Genomic DNA, 20,515 nt, shown 5'->3' with positions numbered 1-20,515 from the left:
ATTACAGGCACGCACCACCATGCCCAGCTAATTTTTTGTATTTTTAGTAGAGACGGGGTTTCACCGTGTTGACCAGGATGGTCTCGATCTCTTGACCTCGTGATCCACCCGCCTCGGCCTCCCAAAGTGCTGGGATTACAGGTGTGAGCCACCGTGCCCGGCCTATTTTGTTGTTTAAATTATTCAGCCTTGACCAGTAGGACAAAGTTCACCAAAGAGCACAGATTAGTACTTGTCCTTAAAATGTCCTATTTTTTGAGTTCTTTTTTTTTTTTTCTGAGATAGGGTCTCTGGCATCAAGGATGCAGTGCAGTGGCACGGTCATGGCTCACTGCAGCCTCAAACTTCTGGGCTCAAGTGATCCTCCCACTTCAGCTTCCTAAGTAGTTGGGACTATAGGCGCACACCACCATGCCTGGCTAATTTTTTGTATTTTTTGTAAAGTCAGGGTTTCACCATGTTGCCAAGCTGGTCTCAAACTCCTAGGCTCAAAAATGAACTTCCTACCACAGTGCACCCGAAGTGCTGTGATTACAGGTGTGAGCCACTGCACTTAGCTTTTTTTTTTTTTTTAATGTTTTTTTGGGCGTTTCTTTACTTTCTGGTACGATCAAATGTTCCAGGATCATCTTTTATTTCCCAGTTTGATCTCTGCAATTAAATCAATCTTTAAGGAATCCTTTCCTTATGATTTAATTATATTTGGTATCTTGTTTGAATTCCACCTAATTTGAACTCATTGGGAAGTAAGCTTTTTCTATGACCTAGCCTCGTTTCTTATTTATAAATAACTCGTTTAAATTATGGAAAAATACATAAGAAGTTGATTTGATTTCTAATGGCCTGAGATCTTTTAAGTTTATCATGCTTAGTAGAACCTTAAAGTGTATAACACTATAAAATAATATTTTCCTGAGTCTTATATCTGATCTTTCTAGAGTATCAGCAGAAATAAGGATATCATGAAGATTGGTTGCTCACTGTCTGAAGTTTGTCCTCAGGCCAGTTCAGTTTTGGGGAATCTTGACCCAAAGAAGGTAAGCCATATTCTTGAGTATAATTATTTCATTCCTCCTGTCAGTTTTCCTTTGTCTTAGATATTTACTTTTTGGAATCTTTGGTATATTTGAAAGGAAGAGGCTGACTTCTGAAATTTGGATAAACTATTGTTATAGTAAATTTATTCAGTAAAAAATACTTAAGGACTGAATATTACTCAGTCTTGAAAGGAAATTTGACATAAGCTACAACATGAATGAATCTTCAGGACATTAGCTAAATAAAATAAGCCAGTCAGGACAAATGCTTCTACTTATGTGAAGTACTTAGAATAGTCAAAATCATAAAGACAGAAAAAGTGAATGATGGTTACAGGGACCGGGGGAAGATTGGGGATGGGTAGTTGTTGATTAATGGGTGTAGAGTTTCAGTTTTACAAGATGAAAAGAATTTATGGAGTTGGATGGTGGCCCAGGTTGCAAAACAATATGCATGTAGTTAATGCTACTGAACTGTACACTTAACAGTGGTCAAGATAGTAAATTTTATGTTATGTATAGTTTACTACAGCTTAAAATAGGAAAAAGTAGAATTAAAAGCTACACATTATCCTAGCCAAAAAAACAAAAGTGAAGAAAACGTATGTACTGTCTGCCATGTACCTGGCACTCTATTAAGTGTTAAGTATGCAGTGGTGAACAAAATAGATTCCTTGCCTTTGACTTTGATTCACAAAAAAATCTGTAAGATGCATCTTTATGTAGAACAATTTGGCTTTTTTGTTTTTTTACTGAGGTATAACTTTTATACAGTAAGGTATGTACCTCTTAAGATCCTAAGTATATCGCTTGGTAAATTTTTACATATGTACGTATCCATGTCACTACCATCCAGATCAACATATGGTTCCATAATTTCAGAAAATTACCTTGGGCCCCTTCTCAGTCAATTGTTAATAGTTTCTCTAGCAGAGGTATAACCATTGTTCTGATTCTGTCACTATAGATTCATTTGTCTGTTCTTAAATCATGCATTATGTACTTCATTGTATGTATCTGGCTTATTTTGTTCAACATAGTTTCTGAGATTCATTATAGTGTGTGTATTGGTAGTCTGTTCTTTTTTAAGCTATGTAGCATTCATTGTATAAATATAACACAATTTGTTGATCTGTTTTCCTCTGATGGGCATTTGGAATTTTTGCAGTTTTTGACTTTTCTTAATGAAACTGCTATGAAATTTAAACAGGTTTGCATAAGTGTTGAACCAGTTTACATCCTTAACAGCAATTTATGAGAGTTGTAGTTCCTCCATGTCCTCTCAAGCCCCTGCATTGTTAGTATGCTGAGGTTAAGAGTGTTTCAATATTTTTATTAGCTCTTTTCAAGGTCTTTTGTAAAGTACCTATTCACATCTTTTCCCCATTTTTAAGTTAGGTTATTTGTCTTGATTGATTTGTAGGCATTAGGCATTTTGCATGTGTTTTTAACTTTATTTTTCATTTTTTAATTCTACCTGTTGAAGTCAGTGATAAAGTCACAACTGTAAAATTGAATGCATTTAAAAACATAAAAAATAGATTTTAATAACAAAAAATATTCAATAATCATGAAAATCTATTGTACACTTTGCCAAGGTCAAAGAATGAAAGACAATATGAAAAGCCAATCTTCAAATATATGCTTAACAAAAACTCTCTCCTAAATGGTAAAATCATTATTCAAGAATATGTGTCTTTGCGTATCTAAACAGTAACTCCAACCAAATAAAGCAGGGGGAATGGGACAGTTGATAACTCTACCCAGGTTTTCCAGATACAAACATGTGGTCACCACGAACTCAAGATTAAACTTCTAAAGCAACATCTAAAATAAAATGAACATTTCTGATAGATGACAACAGTGTGAAACTGATTTTTTTCTTTCCTAGGTAGAAATGAGATGGGGCATTTCAGTAATCATCTAAGAATAACTGTAGAAATACCCCCAATTCCACCACCCCACCCGCTTTCATAAAACAAACACCTTCCATGAAAGTGTCTTTCACATTACTAAAATATCTTCACTTACTTGGGATAATTTCATGCTTAGATGAGTACAGACATTTGTTTTTAGATGTGTGGAATTATTGGAGCTGAGATTTTTGAGGCAATATCTGAATCTTAGCAGAGATATAATAATCCTTTCACTATAAATTGATTGGGCTTCCTGAACAAAATCTGAGCAACTACTGTAATAACTGCTGGTGCTAGTTTGTGATACTCTCAAATTTTTCTCTTTAAGAAAATCCATGTAATAATCCATGTAACACTAGTAAATATGTTATTTTGTACACTTTCTTAACAAGGAATGCCTGTTTTCAGGCCTTATTAGGAAAACAAACAATGGCAGTTACTGTTTTTATCACTGATAAGCTACAATAAGGCTCAAATGATGGATAGTTTTAAGTGTGATATTAAGTAAAAAAAGAATACCATTATAATTTTACCAAAAGAAACATGAAAATATGGGAAGAAGGGAAATGAGCATGGCATGGGTCCCAAAGATTACTATATGATTCTGAACAGGATTTTCAAAACAAGGGGTATCTACATACAATTTCTGTGAATATTTCTTATACTAGAAAGATCCAAAGCAAATGTAGGCAAGCTCAGCCCTACCTTGTCAAAGATAAATACTCAGATAAATTAGAAGCTCCATTTGCTAAAGTGCATCTGCTGATCAGATCTTCCCTGTTACTTAGAACCAGCCAGGAAAGTGGCCATCACTCATACTCATTCACTCATTGTGTCCTATCGAGTCACACATAACAATGTTTTTTTTTTTTAACCAAACTTTATACAGTGAACTATAGAAAAAACAATTCTAAATATGCTTTTAAAATGCTAGAGAGTTAAGATAACCTCATTTAAAAAAATACTGAAAATGTAAAAGGTCCATATAAAGGAAGAGTTGTATTAAGTATATACTTTCTATTTTAATAATTTACTTGCTGTGCTCTTAAACTCTCTATGAGAAAAGCAGATACTTAACCTGTGTCTTCAGGCAAGAGATACAAAAGCAGAAGTAGCTGGGCTGTAAAATTATATAAAATTTGTGGGATTTTAAAAGCTAAATTATTCAATATTATGTATTGCTATTGCACACACGCAATTGCCTAGAATATATGTACAGCAACCCAGCAACAGTGACTGTAACAAAAACATGGTAAATAGGGTTATAAAGCATTTGATTTCCTTATTAAAGGTTTCATAGAGGAAATGCAAACAACTGCAGTTCAGATCACGTAAGCTTGACAATTATTTAAACCTTACATAAAATTAAATCTAACCCTTACCACTACAAATCTGAAAGGAATCAGAAAAGGATTTATAGTACACAAGTCCTGACAACTGTTGCATTCCACTTTGAATCAATCTGAGCTAAAAATAGCATTTTTTCCAAGATTTAAAGAAAAATAGATTTTATAAAAGGGATTCTTTTACATTATTTTTGTTACTGACAGAAACAGGTTATACTTTTTTCTACTATAATTTGCTCTGATGAAAGAAGTAATTATTTTTTTTAACTCCTAAAAAACACTGCATTTTTTAGACTAAAGGAGTTATCAGGAATTCTTTCTTCTTTATCTAAATTATTTGTCTCTAAAATATGTCAAGTAAGCTTTTAAAGATTCAGGGAGAGGCAGCTTCATGATTTTTTCTCTCAGTAAATTTTGAGGTGGCTCCTCTGGCTTCATTGCTTCACTGTGATCTTCTTTTTCCTCTTCTTTGTTACCTTCCTCCATTTTTTCATCCTCCCTGCTGTCTAGAGGCTGAGGAATAAGCTGATTACCCACAAATACATAAGTGTTAATTCTCTGTTTAACTCTTCTTTCTTTTCCTTTTGGGTGGAGCCCTTTGAGGAATCCCCTTGGCTTGTATCTCATCATTTATGAAATTTCTAAGTATGGATCGAATGTAAATATGAGCCAAGTCCTATAGATTCCTGATAGCACAGAGTGGGAGTCACACAGAATCTGATTTGCCATTATCATTCTTACTTGGTTGCACAAGTGGAGCAAATGACATAACCAGGGTATTTTTTTATTTCCCAAATGTTTTGTCTAGTTCTGTGTTAACTGATCCTCTACAGGCATGACTAATGTGCCTCCAACTTTTAGTAATATCTTCATGGCCTTTCTGGACTCTAGCTCCACAGTAAGTTCGATGATACTGATGACTGTCAGATGCTGTCTGGAAGCAACTACTGACGACAAATGCAGGTTCACAGAACTCAAATCTTAGTGGTTTTCTTTATAGATGCATGTTGGAATATCTTCATCTTCAGATGGACAGATGATTTTATTGACGGCAGAGCCTTGCCAACTAACGCATACAATTCCTTAGATAAGCTGCCAAGAGATCAGGATGACCTAGTCTTGCCCTGTAGCTTCCCTCTTAGATGGATAGTCTAGGTCTAGGAGCTGATTATCAAAGCTGTCATGATTTTTGATGAAGCTCTCTAGTTTTTCCTTGGCTTATTCTACCACATCTGAATAAGGCTCAATCCCATGATTTATTCCAAAAGGATTTGTGGTGCAGCAGTTGGTCCAGTCCTTTGCAGCAGCGAGCAGGCCAGGTGCTAGGACTTGGAGGGGTCTGCGGCAGCTGGATGCTGCCTCTACCACAACAACAGCACGGCCGCTGCTGCTGTCAAGGGGAGTGGAGTGGTGGGACCTGACCTCTCTGTATACTTTTTATATATGTTTTTTTGAGATGGGGTCTCTTGTCGCCCAGGCTGGAGTGCAGTGGTGTGATCACGGTTCACTGCAGTCACAACCTCTTGGGCTCAAGTGATCCTCCCACCTCAGCCTTCCAAGTATGCTACCATGTGTGCTAATTGTGCTACCTTGTGTGCTGCCATGCCTAGCTAATTTCTAAATTTTCTGTAGAGATGAGCCCTCACTATGTTGACCAGGCTGGTCTCCATCTCCTGGGCTCAAGCAGTCCTCCTTCCTCAACCTCCCAAGTAGCTGGGACTACAGGCCTGTGCCACTGGTGCCTGGCTAATGTTTTTATTTTTATTTTTTTATAGAGGCAAGGGCCCCATTATGTTGCCCAGGCTGGTTTCAAACTCCTGGGCTCAATAAGTTCTCCCATCTTAGCCTCTGAAAGTGCTGAGATTCATGGAATCACTGTGCCCAGCCTGTACATATTCTTGATATATCCTTTGTCTTTTATATGTGTTACTATACATATCCTTTGTCTTTTATATGTATTGCTAATATCTTTTAGTCTGTGGCCTACCAACTCATTTTCTTGATGTTATTTGAAGTTTATTAATTTTTCTATTTTTGGTATGTGCTTTTTGTTTCCCATTTAAGACCACTATACTTACCCCAAGATCATAGATACATTTTGTGTGTGTGTGTGTGTGTGTGTGTGTGTGTGTGTGTGTTTCTGTAGAAGTTTTTACCTTTTGCATTTAGGGCTGGGGTGACCTCCAGTAAATTTTTTGATTATGATAAGAGGTAGAGATAAACTTCAGTATTTTTCCATGTGGATATCCAGTTATACCAGCACCATTTATTGAAAAGAGCATCTTCTCTTTGCTAAATTGTATTGGCATGTTTGTTTTAAATCAAGTGACTGTATATGGGTATTAACCGTCTTTTTCGATGTAATAGGTACCTATAATCTTGAGTGCATCAGATTCTCTGCCAATAATTTACCCTGGGGCATTTCTATAAGTAGACAAAGATGTCTGTACAGAGATACTCATTGCAGCTAGTAGGCAAAACTGAAGATTAACTAAATGTCCTTTATATAATACAATAGTAGTAGTAATTATAATAGTATTTATATCCTTTGTGAAGTAGTGCTTAGTATTCTAAGCATTTTGCATGCACTCATTCATTTAATGCTCACAGCATCCTTCTGAGGCAGGTGTTGCTATTTTTTACACCTTTTTTTTTTTTTGAAATTGAGGCATAGCCAGGGTAACTTTATGAAAGTCACTAGCTAATTAATGGTAGATCAAATATAGAAACCCACAGAACCTATCTCCTTAACTGTTACCCTGTTTAGAAAAATGAACAAATTGTGGTAGACCCTTATTTCTTTTCTTTTTCTTTTTTTTAAATTGACAAGCATTCCTAAATTAAAAAAAAATTTTTTAAGGGAGGATTACAGGTGTGAGCCACTGCGCTTGATCTGTGACTATGTTTAATATTGTAATAAATTAAGACATACACCTATTAAATATAAAATTAATTATATTATCAAAAATTTTAAACTAGCATCAGTAGTAGGCATCTGATTATAAGTGATTAATCTGCCACTTGTGATTATTCATAAATGGATTATACTTTGTCAGTTTTCCTTAGTGATCTAACTGGTTCTCTCCTTGCCACCATGTAGGAGGGTCATAGGCTATGAAGAATGGAGCTGTGGGAGGAGAAGATTGGGCCCAGGCAAAATGAGAGTGAATATATAGTTCTCATTATGTCCTGAGGACAGATAAGTCTATCTGGGATAGATTTGCATGTTTTGGTGGTTGTATTACACTAACAGAGCCAAGAACTTCAGATTCTTCACTTCGTTGAGTACCAGCTCTATTCCTGGACACAAGTGTCCCCAACCCTGCCTCACCTGGTTTGTAATAAACCATTGCATTTCTGTCGCTTACCTTATTCCAAATTGTTAACCATATTGTGATGTTATTACAAAGCCTTAATTAAAGATGATGCGATCTTTTGCAGGGATTGAAATTGATATAGGACTGTTGATTGTCAGTTATTTTTGCTACTACCCATTTGCTTGCCAGAAAATCAACTAAGAGGGTTGGGAGACATACCATACCATTATGGCTCTCTTTTGCCCTTTAGTTGTTGAATGTTAGCTGAGGAAACCAAAGTTAAGTATGAATTGAATACACTTGTCCTTTGTAGCATTTGAATTGTTATTTATTTGTCAGAATTTATGTGTACTTTATTGTTTTGGTGAATAGGTTTGATGTTTAGGTTTTATAAAATAAATCTGTGAATTTGTCCTAGTTCAGAATGATACATTGAAATTAATTTTATACTCTATAACTTAAAGCAGTGTTCTTCAGTCGTTTTTCCCATTGTTCCCTCCTAAGGAGCATTTTTGGACTTGTTTTCTCCCTAATGGCCTAATGGGCCTTCTCCCTTTAAGATATTTTAATACTACAGATGTGCAGTCTGTAATAACTATGTTATCAATAGGGTTGAACTTTGGAGGCCTACAGCCATTGTAATATTTAAGATTTCTACCTCCCCACGAGAACCACTTTTCATCCCCTTAGGGATACTGCCCCAGTTGTGAATGTATGACTTAAAGTGGTTAAGGCCAGGCATGGTGTCTCATGCCTGTAATTCCAGTACTTTGGGAGGCCAAGGCAGGAGGATCACTTGAGGCCAGGAGTTAGAATCAGTCTGGGCAACATAGTGAGACCCTGTTTTTACAAAAAAAAAAAAAAAAATGCCAGGTAGATATGATGTGTGTGTGCCTGTAGTCCCAGATATTTGGGAGGCTGAGGTAGGAGATCATGTGAGCACAAAAGTTTGAGGCTGCAGTGAGCTGTGATCATGCTACTGTACTCCAGCCTCACAACAGAGTAAAACCTTATCTCAAAAAAAGTAGTTACCAACCTTCAGTGATTTTTGTATCCTCCCCAATCCAATCATGTCTTACTCCATTTTTGTTACTGAAAAGGAATACCTGAGACTGGGTAATTTATAAAGAAAAGAGGGTTTTTTTGGCTTATGCTTCTGTAGGCTGTACAAAAAGCATAGCTCCAACATAGTATAGTTGAGAGTTAGACTTAAGTGGCATGTACTTGGCATGTTTATGTTATTAAATATTGTATAAATTATGTCTTCAGACATTATAATATGATTTTAAGTGTTTGATGCTTGTGTCTTTTAAATAAAGTTTTTTGCTTTTTAATTTATTTTCGTTGAGACGGAGTCTCATTCTGTTGCCAGACTGGACAGAGCAGTGGCGGGACCTTGGCTCACTACAACCTAAACCTCCCCGGTTCAAGTGATTTTCCTGCCACAGCCTCATGGGTAGCTGGGACTACAGGTGTGCATCATCACGCCCAGCTAATATTTATATTTTTAGTAGCGATGAGGTTTCACTATGTTGGCCAGGATGGTCTCGATCTCTTGACCTTGTGATCCACCTGCCTCGGCCTCCCAAAGTGCTGGGATTACAAGTGTGAGCCACTGTGCCAGGCCAGTTTTTTGCTTTTTATACAACTCTAACAGGGGATTCAGGGTGCTTCCACAAATGGTGGAAGGTGAAGAGGAGCCAGTGTCTGTAGATTACATGGTGAGAGAGGAAGCAGAGGAGGAGGTACCAGGCTCTTTTCAATAACCAGTTTTCTTAGGAACTGTGAGTGAGAACTCACTCACTTCCACGAGAATGGCACCAAGCCATTTTTAGTGATCTGCCCCCACTGTCTAAACACCTCCTCCCAAGCCCCACCTCCAACATTGGGAATCAGATTTTAACATGAAATTTGATGGGTGAGATCCAAATGCTATCCATCCAAATCATAGCACACCTTTAGGAGACATTTGACAATGTTTGGACACATTTTTGCTTGTCACAACTGGAAGTGGTACTACTGACATCTAGTGTGTACAGGCCAGAAGGGATGTTGGTAAACATCTCACAAGGCACAGGACAGAGGACAGCCCCACTCTGGCACTAAATACAGACCCATCTAGTCCTAAATGGTGGTAGTGCTAAGGCTGAGAAAATGAAAGCCAAGTCAGGGCAACACGGTGAGACATTGCCTCTACAAAAAAAAAAAAATACAAAAATTAACCCAGGCATGGTGGTTCGTGCCTGTGGTCCAAGCTACCCTAGGGACTGAGGTGGGAGGATCACCAGAGCTTCGGGAGGTTGAGTCTGCAGAGAGCCGTGATTGCTCCACTGCACTTCAGCTCTGGTAACAGAGTGAGATCCTGTCTCAAAAAAAAGAAAATGATCAAAATTACATAAATTTTTCTCTTTTTTATTAAACATCATTCAACTGAAATATAAATATAAAATAAAGTTCAGTATTAAAGATATTATCTAATTTTGTTTTATCTACTTAATAGCACTAATGTCCTTATACATAAAGTAAAAAGTGTGAAACCTTTCTTGGTTGGTAGGAAATACAGATTCCACTATAGTCGACAGTTAAACTTACATGGCATGCCATTGGCATGCTTATGTTAAAAAATTGTACCAATTATGTCTTCAGACATTATAGTAGTATGATTTTAAGTATTTGATATTTGTGCCTTAAAAGTTTTTTTTTTTTTTTTTGATTTTATACCCCTCACCCTCCTTTTTTTGGAGATGCAGATAGCATAATGAACTCTGAAGTCAGAAGTTTGAATCTTGGTTCTGCAGTTTATTAGTTTATGTCTTTGGGTACCTAGTGGCATAAACAGAGCACCTGCCTCATAGGATTGTGAGAATTAAATAAGTTATATATAAAGTACTTACTGACATATAGTAAGAGCTTAAGTGCTAACTTTTATTCTGATCTATTCGTCTGCTTTATACTTCATTAAAATGTTAAGTAATTTTGCTTTCTTTTTTCTTTGTAGATTTATGGTGGATTATTTTCTGAAGATAAGTGTTGGTACAGATGCAAAGTACTGAAAATCATCAGTGATGAAAAGGCAGGAAATTAAGTGTTCAGTTTTTTTTCACTTTAACAAATATTGTGGTTCCAAAATTTGATGCTTATTTAGCCCTTCATTGCTTATTCATAGTAGTGATGCCTGGGTTAGTGGTACCTGGGTTAAAACACAAAAGATATTAACTGCTAAAAAACAAGTCTTTTTATAATCACCTCAGATTATTCAAGAATAGATTACATAATGCATAGGTTATTTTTGGTGACTAGTTCTTATTACCTTAGGTTTATTATTATTATTATTATTATTTTTTGAGACCGAGTCTTTCTTTCTTGCCCAGGATGGAGTGCAGTGGTATGGCCTTGGCTCACTGCAACCTCCCCCTCTCAGGTTCAAGCTATTCTCTTGCCCCAGCCTCCCGTGTAGCTGGGATTACAGATGCCCACCACCACACTGGTTAATTTTTGTATTTTTAGTAGGGACGGGGTTTCACTGTGTTGGCCGGGCTGGTCTTGAACTCCTGATCTTAGGTGATCCACCTGCCTCAGACTCCAAAAGTGCTGGGATTACAGGAATAAGCCACTGTGTCCTGCCTACCATAGTTCTTAATAATTATATTTGGTTCTTGCTAGTGAGTAACTTTTAGATGTTCATTCTATTAAGCTTTGTGAATAGAAGAACATTTTGATTGATCCTTCTGAAGTTAGGTATATCTTTTACTTATTGATGTGAATATTGTTAATAATAATAATTAGCTTGCCACTTTCTTATGCCTGGGTTAAATGTGGTATGTATTCTTTGTGTTAAGCTATTTTTTTCTTTTACATTGTGAATTCATAGAAGACTTTTAAGGGGATTTTAGAGAGAGAGAATTCTGAATAGCTGTTTGATGACAGTTGTATATTTCAGGCTGTGCGAAAGCTTCTCTGTAGGATTTCCTTTAGTATTTTTTCTACACCTGCTTTCCGTACTTATAATCTGTATGTTTTCACTGAACCTGGGAAAGTGGTTAAGGATAAAAGAAAAAATTAAAAATATATGTGTTTTATAATTTTTTTCCTTGGTGTAATAAGATGGTGAGATACAATAATTTGATTAATACTTTGAATAGCTTGGTTTAAAAAAAACTCTCATTTTTTGCTGTCATAGATAATGGTTTATTTTAGTGGAATGGAACTTTCTAATTGACCTTTCTCCCATAATTTGACAACCGGAGATGATACTTTGCATTTGCTTTTCAGTTGGCTTTAATTTTTTAAATTGAAGGGCAACATGATGTTTGATCTTGTAATAAGTATTTTTCGTTTTTACTTTTTAAACAGTTGTAGAGCTGGAGGTAAGGGTAGTGAATTTGATTAGTTTGCATGGTCTGCCTGGAGTGAGTTTAACTGTATCAAAGGAAGTTTGATAACTTTGCCTTTCTTTTCAGATTTTATTCTTTCCAACTTGAATTGAATGTTGATTGATTTTAACATTAGAAGAGATAGGAGAGGGCCATAAGCTTAATAGGCTGATATTTATTTAAAATACCAATTGTCTAAAAGAAAAAATGCACCCAAATAAGAAATGGTACTATTGGAATTTAACTAGGAGCAAGAAATCACTGTAATTGACAGACTATGGACTTTTTTTTTTTTTTTTTAATTTTGAAGATACTGGAGATCTATTTCTGAATGCATTCTGTCATTTTGAGATAAAAATGCTATTTTGTTATACAGGTAATTAACATAGCATTAACAGAGAAGAGCAAATTGGTGGTTTCTTTAGAAATATTTAAGCTAGGTTTAGTATTAGTATTTGTCTCTTATTTTTTCCAGTGTCTGGTGAGATACATTGACTATGGAAATACTGAAATTCTAAATCGACCTGATATAGTTGAAATTCCTTTGGAGCTGCAATTTTCTAGTGTTGCCAGAAAGTATAAACTTTGGGGACTACAAATTCCTTCTAATCAAGAAGTTACCCAGTTTGATCAGGCAAGTCACAGATTTTAAATATTTTTGCTAATGAAAGTAAAACTCTGTGCTTGGAACAAAATGTCAGTATAGTTAAACCTTACTTTAATATAAAAGTCTGTATGAATTAGTGAAAACTAGGAATTATAATTAGAAAGCAATTATATCTTTTTGCTCATCTTTGCTAGGTAAACATTGAACAGATAAGAATGACATACACATATATGTAAGTAGTTTCTTCTGATGTATATGTTTAAAAGGATAGTTTTCTTTTTTCTTTTTTTTTTTTTTTTTTTGAGACGGTGTCTCCCTCTGTTGCCCGGGCTGGAGTTCAGTAGCATGATCTTGGCTCACTGCAACCTCTGTCTCCTGGGTTCAGGCAATTCTCCTGCCTCAGCCTCCTGAGTAGCTGGGATTACAGACCTGCACCACCAAGCCTAGCTAATTTTTGTATTTTTGGTAGAGACGGGGTTACACTGTTGACCAGGCTAGTCTGAAACTCCTGACTTCAGGTGATCTTCCCACCTCGGCCTCCCAAAGTGCTGGGATTACAGGCGTGAGCCACTGTTCATGGCCAAGGATAGTCTCTTATACGATGGAGAAAATAATGAATACAGTTATTTCTATAACTGTTTTGGGAAAGCATTTATTAAATAAAAGTGATCTTTAACCTATTCCTGGCCATAAATACCACAAATATGAAATTAATGGGGTTACAATTAATAAGATTTTATCATTTGGCAGAGGCTCATACTGTTTGATGTATTAATTGACAGTGGATGTTTTGCTCACGTGGATTCAAATTCTGGAACATATCCGATAATTTCGGGGTTAGTCTTAACAGGAATCCTACCTCATTTAAAATCTGTTGTATAGTAATGATTCCTTTGGTGAATGGTAATGCTTGTGAGAGGAGATACTACATTGTAAATAATCAGGTTTGTAATTGTTATTTGTCATAGCAGCTCAAGTGGCTCATGTGGAAAACAATTAAATCATTGTAAGCATTATAAAAAATTAAAATTTGGAAACGTATTTGCCTCTGTTTTCCCTTGAGAATCTTGTGGATATGTTGGGTATAGTTTTGTCTGCTTTATAGTTACTTGTAAGAAACATTTCTGTACACAAGACTCAGCTTTTATAAACATGAAGTATAGATATTAGAAAACTACATCCTGTGTTTTTTGTTTAAAATCTAAAATTTGTTACTTTCTTCTTTAAATGCCTTGACCAAGGTGGGGGAGGCTTGTTTTGGATTTCTTGCATGGCTAAAACACTAAAATCTTAAGTTTACAAACCTTAGAATATTATCTGCTCTCACTTTATTTTATAAATAGGGAAATTGTAGTCTAGAATAATTAAATGACTTCAAGTCATGAACCTAATTAGGAAGGAGCTAGGCCTAGAACTCAAGTCTGTTCTTTTCATAGTAAGATGCACAGATATATGTTGGTTGAAACACACATGAATCAAGGGGGAAAAAGACATTTAAAAAAGTTAATTTTAGAACTGAATGAATAAACTGCCGCTGAGAATGTTTTTGTATATTTCATAGATTGTTTATTGGTGGTAATGTATATAAACATTTGTGTGTGTGTGTGTGTGTGTGTGTGTGTGTGTGTGTGTGTGTATATATACACGTATATATATACACACGTATATATATATACACACACGTATATATATGTGTATACGTGTGTATATACGCGTATATATACACACGTATATATATATTTTACACACACAAAATATATATACATTTTGGTTTTTTATTTGGGATGAAGTCTCGCTGTCACCCAGGCTGGAGTGCAATGATGTGATATCAGCTTGCTGTAGAGTTGTGATAGCGGCTCACTGCAGCCTCCACCTCTCGGGTTCAGGTTGATTCTCCTGCCTCAGCCTCCTGATAGTTGGAATTTCAGGCGTCCGCCACAATGTCTGGCTATTTTTGTATTTTTATTAGAGACGGAGTTTCATTATGTTGGCCAGGCTGGTCTCAAACCCCTGACCCAAGTCATCTGCCCTCCTTGGCCTCCCAAAGTGCTAGGATTATAGGCATGAGCCACTGCAGCTGGCTAAACATTTGAATTTTAAATTTATGTTTTCTATATTCTGAAAAAGAATACTTGCTTTTAATTTCTATTATAGTATGCACTATAACCTAGGGACATTTGGGAGGAGTCGTTAGATTGTGTTAAAGTAATTTTAGGAATTACAGTTATATGGAGGAGTAGAAAAGTTCTTATTAAAATTAAAGTCTCAAGATATCTTCTAATCCCAAATATTTGTTAGGTATATCTGTGCTTAGTTCTGTTGATGGATGTTCAATAGCTCAAGGTTAGCAAGCACCTAGTTTCTCATATGCCAGTTGTACAGTTGTAGCCCTCTTAAGCAAAAGTCTGAGAGAGTTTTGAATATAGATGGCCAGGTGCAGTGGCTCACCCCTGTAATCTCAGCACTTTGGGAGGCCCAGGTGGGCGGATCACTTGAGGTCAGGAGTTTGAGACCAGCTCAACCAACATGGTGAAACCCTATTTCTACTAAAATTACAAAAAAATTAGCCAGGTATGGTGGTGTGCACCAGTAGTCCCAGTTACTTGGGAGGCTGAGGCAGAAGAATTGCTTGAACCAGGGAGGCAGAGGTTGCAATGAGCTGACATTGTGCCACCGCAGTCCAGCCTGTGTGACAGACTTAGACTGTGTCTAAAAAAGAAAAAAAAAGAGTTTTGAATATGTATTTGAATATCTCACATTTTATAATTTCAGTTAGTTGATTTTTAAATAATTTGTTCTTATTTTGTTTTTTTTGTTTTTTTTACTTCTGCTCTTATCTTACTGTAAAACAGGAGTCCCTGACTCTGCCTCTAAAGCTTTTAAAGTTTTGTAAAATTGAGTACCTTTTCTAGATACCAGATTCTTTTTCTTTTTTCTTTTTTTTTTTTAAAGACAGAATCTTGCTCTGTCACCCAGGCTGGAGTGCAGTGGTGTAATCTCAGCTCACTGCAACCTCTGCCTCCTGGGTTCAAGCAATTCTCATGCCTCAGCCTTATGAGTAGCTGGGACTACAGGCACTCACCACCATGCCTGGCTGATGTTTTTGGTATTTAGAGATGGGATTTCACCACATTGGCCAAGCTGGTGTTGAACTCCTGACCTCAAGTGATCTACCCACTTTGGCCTTCCAAAGTGCTGGGATTACAGGCGTGAGCCTCTGTGCCCGGCCTCAGAGATTCATTTTTATGAGCTATTGCTTTTCAGGATACCATTATATTTAGTTGGGGCCAAAGTAGTCAGTGTAATCTGCTGGGAACTATTCTAGGATATTTACTTAGTATACATTTTTAGATTTATAAGTATGGCTGCCTATACAAGTATTTAGCACTACTTCATTTCAGCAAGTATGTAATTGGAATACATTCATATGTATATTTGCATATAGCCAACAACAAAGTAAGACCTTTGTATATACAGAGAAATTTTAGAATGAAAATACAGGATACTTGGAAAAAATGGGTAGAAACAAAATAAGGGAAGAGAAACATGTTGATGTAGCTGCTTTATGTTTTCCTTTTTCTTAGGGCAGAACCTTTTTGGGGAGCTTGATTTTTGAAAAGGAAATAAAAATGAAAATTAAAGCAACCTCTCAAGATGGAACAGTTATTGCTCAGGCCGAGTATGGCAGTGTGGATATAGGGGAAGAGGTGTTTAAGAAAGGATTTGCAGAAAAATGCAAACTCACTTCCAGAACTGACATCTGTGAGGAAAATAAATCGGATCCTGGTCAACTTGTTCTAAGGAACCTCAAAAGCCCCATTCCTTTGTGGGGGCATAGATCAAACCAGTCAACTTTCAGTAGACCCAAGGGGCGTTTAAGTGGGAAGCTGACTCTTGACTTGAAGAATGAAAACGATTCAGGAAATCCTATGACATTTCCAAAGTAAGAATATAGTCTTTACTGATTTCTAGTTCATGGTAGAGGTCCCTGTCATAGTAGAATAGAAGTTAATTAAGGCTTAGGCTTTTGGAATCCTTAACTATGTCAGTGATTTTAAGGGCTGATGCTGATATTTCCGTTTTTCTCAAATATATTCCTGTCTGCTTTAGCAGGGATATTTTTTCATTAAAAGCTATTTTGAAAGAAAAATAATTCCTGAATTATTTAAAAGTTTACATACCAATTTTTCATGCCAACTCTTTTGAATACACTTATCAAAAATAAAAATCAGCTTCTGAATCTGAGTTATTCAGGCAAAGCCAGAATTTCAGATGAGATCTGAAATTTTTCCTATGGCTTTAGGAATATTTTAAAGAGTTTCAGGTAATTGCCTTTACTTTTTTTTTTTGTTTGGTTTTTTTTTTTTTTTTTTCTTTTTTTGAGACGGAGTTTCGCTCTTGTTACCCAGGCTGGAGTGCAATGGCGCGATCTCGGCTCAACGCAACCCCCGCCTCCTGGGTTCAAGCAATTCTCCTGCCTTTGCCTCCCAAGTAGCTGGGACTACAGGCATGCGCCACCATGCCCAGCTAATTTTTGTATTTTTAGTAGAGACGGGGTTTCACCATGTTGACCAGATGGTCTCGATCTCTTGACCTCATGATCCACCCGCCTCGGCCTCCCAAAGTGCTGGGATTATAGGCGTGAGCCACCGTGCCCGGCTTTGTTTGTTTTTTAAACAAAAGTGAGGCTCTTCCTTCTTCTGTGAAAACTTTTGACAGATTATAATAATCAATGTTTGATTATTCCAGATAGCTTAGATAATTTTGAATTACCAGTTTTAAGCAGAAAGCCAGATTTGATATTCATCTGTATCAAAACATTCTTCTGTCACGCCTGTAATCCCAGTACTTTGGGAGGCCAAGGCGGGTGGATCACGAGGTCAAGAGATCGAGACCATCCTGGTCAACATGGTGAAACCCCGTCTCTACTAAAAATACAAAAAATCAGCTGGGCATGGTGGCGCATGCCTGTAATCCCAGCTACTGAGGAGGCTGAGGCAGGAGAATTGCCTGAACCCAGGACGCGGAGGTTGCGGTGAGCCGAGATCGCACCATTGCACTCCAGCCTGGGAAACAAGAGTGAAACTCCGTCTCAAAAAAAAAGAAAAAAAGAAAAAAAAAAAAAACAACAAAAAAACATTCTTCTGTATCCTGGTCCAAGCCATGATACTGTATCTTGGAAGATGTAGCTGTTTGATAGGATCCTGTTAATACTTTAGGAGCCAAACTGTCATATAGGGTGGGGGGCTAATAGGGAGGAGGGATTGGAAAAAAAAACTAATACAGAAATGCTTTTTACTTTGTTCTCTGTAGTCAATAGTGCTATGAAGAAGCTGGAATATATTTTCTTTGAGAATTAGAGGCATTGTTTTTGAATTACAACTTCAGTTATAAAATCTTGTTTGCATTAAATTATTTTTTAATATTGTGAACTAGGTAAAGATTTTAGTTTTCAAAATTAACATTCAGATATATTGTGGCATAAAAAGCCCAAGCCAACTTATCTCTGTCAGTCTTATGCATTTTGTTTTTAATAAATGAATTTGTTTTTATAGGGAAAGTTTGGCTGTTGGTGACTTTAATTTAGGGTCTAATGTCAGCCTGGCAAAAATTAAGCAGGACCAGAAGCTGATTGAAGAAAATGAAAAACTTAAAACAGAGAAGAATGTTCTTCTTGAAAGTTATAAGGCATTAGAATTGAAAGTAGAACAGATTGCCCAGGAGCTGCAGGTATGTTCAGTGGCTTAAGGTGAAGAATGTCCAACTGGGAAATCTGTGTACTTATCTGATATTTCTTTTTCTGTCACTTTCCTTTCCCTCCCCACCTCATTCTCTCCTTCTTTGCTGATACCTGCATTTGTTTATAGGTGAATATTTTTCTTACACTCCAGACTAATCGTCTTTGGATTTCATTGGATGTTTGAAAGTTTAATAATTTCTCATTTACATTTCCCTTTATGTTCTTCTAAAAACTGTTTAAGGGAATTTTGAAACATTCTAAAAGGAGAGACACTTGAATAATTGCGTCTCATGTGACCGTCACCCAGTTTTTACAATTAAAATACATGGCCAATCTTTTTAAAAATTTATACTTCCTGGATTATTTTAAAACAAGTCCCATTCATATTATTTCATATTCTTCAGTATGTATGACTAATTAAAAAAAGTTAAAAAGTCATAATAATATTCATACTTAAAAATAAACAATAATTTCTTAATATTATTTATATCCAGGAAGTATTCAGATTTGCCATATTGTGTCATGAATGCCACATGATTGTAGGCATGTTGATCGTGGTTCTCTCCAATTCAGATCCCAGTTAGACCCATACATTACATTTTGGTTGATATTTCTCTTAAATTGCTTTAATCTGCATCCTTGTGTTGCTTAACTTGCTTCTTGATTTCCACATGTGTCTCCTTTTATGGTAATCAGGTCTCCAGGTTTGCTCAGATTTTAGTTCAAAAAAACTTCCCCCTCAGGAATACAGTGTGATTGACAAATGTGTGTGTGTGTATATGTATGTTTTATACCAAATGTGTTGTTGCAGCACTAGTTCTCCAATTATCTGGTACCAACTGGGTGTCTAATAATTCAGTTCCATTCTGACACTACATTGCCTGTATTTAGCACATATCGTCCAAGTTAAGGACTCAGTTCCATAAAACTGCCCCTACTTTAGATGCCAGCTACAAATGGGGTTCCCAGACTACTCGAATATCTACCCACCCACTATGAATTTGGGGGTTCCCATGACCCTCCCTCAGGTTAGAGAATTAACTAGAACCACTCACAGAACTCAGAGGAATGCTGTACTTAGAGTTTTATAATTAAGGATAGAATTCAGAAACAGCCAAATAAATGGAAGATATGCATGAGGCGAGGTACCAGGGCAGGAAGTACAGAGCTTCCATGCCCTCTCTGAGTGTGCCAACCTCCCAGGTCTTGGATGTGTTTATTAACCCATAAGCTCCCCAGATCTCATTATTCTGAGTTTTTTTTTTTTTTTGTTGTTGTTGTTTTGTTTGTTTATTTTTGAGACAGCCTTGTTCTTTTGCTTAGGCTGGAGTGCCGTGGTGTGATTTCTGCCCATTGTCACTTCTGCCCCCCGGGCTCAAACAGTCTATTCACTTCAGTGTCCTGGTTAGCTAGGACTACAGGCATTCCTGGCTAAATGTTGTATTTTCTTTTCTTTTTCTTTTTTTAAAATTAAAACTTGCCTTATTTATATCCGCAATGGCATGATGTGCGCTCACTGCAACCTCCACCTCCTGAGTTCAAGTGATTCTCTTGACTCAGCCCCCGATAGCTGGAATTAAAGGTGCCTGCCACTACTCCCGTCTAATTTTTGTATTTTTAGTAGAGACAGGGTTTCACCATGTTGGCCAGGCTGGTCTCAAACTCCTGGCCTCAGGTGATCTACCTGACTTGGCCTCCCAAAGTGCTGGGATTACAGACGTGAGCCACCACACTCAGCCTGCAGCCCACATTTTCTTTATCCAGTCTATCATTGACGGGCATTTGGGTTGGTTCCAGGTCTTTGCTACTGTAAATAGTGGTGCAGTAAACATACATGTGCATGTGTCTTTATAGTAGAATGATTTATAATCCTTTGCGCACATACCCAGAAATGGGATTGCTGGATCAAATGGTATTTCTGGTTCTAGATCCTTGAAGAACTGCCACACTGTCGTCCACAGTGGTCGAACTAATTTACAGTCCCACTAATAGTGTAAAAGCATTCCTATTTCTCTACATCCTTGCTAGCATCTGTTGTTTCCTGACTTTTTAATGATTGCCATTCTAAGTGGTGTGAGATAGTATCTCATTGTGTGCTGAGATTCACTTGGGGTGGCTGGCAAAATATTAAGGGAAATATTAGGGACATTATAAAATTAAAGTCTCAAACCTTTTGGAA

The 20,515-nt window shown here is 36.7% G+C and overlaps 1 protein-coding gene and 1 pseudogene across 1 annotated transcript in view; one reads left to right on the top strand and one right to left on the bottom strand.

Moving 5' to 3' along the window:
• The window catches only part of STK31 (serine/threonine kinase 31), a 143,586-nt gene that overhangs the window by 7,642 nt on the left and 115,429 nt on the right, over positions 1-20,515 (top strand). The window contains exons 4-8 of the mRNA XM_032286983.1: positions 939-1,037; positions 10,615-10,689; positions 12,465-12,623; positions 16,181-16,539; positions 18,152-18,326. Of these exons, the coding sequence (XP_032142874.1) occupies positions 939-1,037; positions 10,615-10,689; positions 12,465-12,623; positions 16,181-16,539; positions 18,152-18,326 (867 nt within the window). The remainder of the gene's footprint in view (positions 1-938; positions 1,038-10,614; positions 10,690-12,464; positions 12,624-16,180; positions 16,540-18,151; positions 18,327-20,515) is intronic.
• LOC116557476 lies at positions 4,590-5,187 on the bottom strand (annotated as a pseudogene).

Source organism: Sapajus apella, unplaced genomic scaffold, assembly GCF_009761245.1.
Source record: "Sapajus apella isolate SASKATOON/1434 unplaced genomic scaffold, GSC_monkey_1.0 scaffold19, whole genome shotgun sequence".
Lineage (NCBI taxonomy): Eukaryota > Metazoa > Chordata > Mammalia > Primates > Cebidae > Sapajus > Sapajus apella.
The sequence above is the reverse complement of the archived record's forward strand: the minus strand, read 5'-3'. Positions and strand labels throughout refer to the sequence as shown.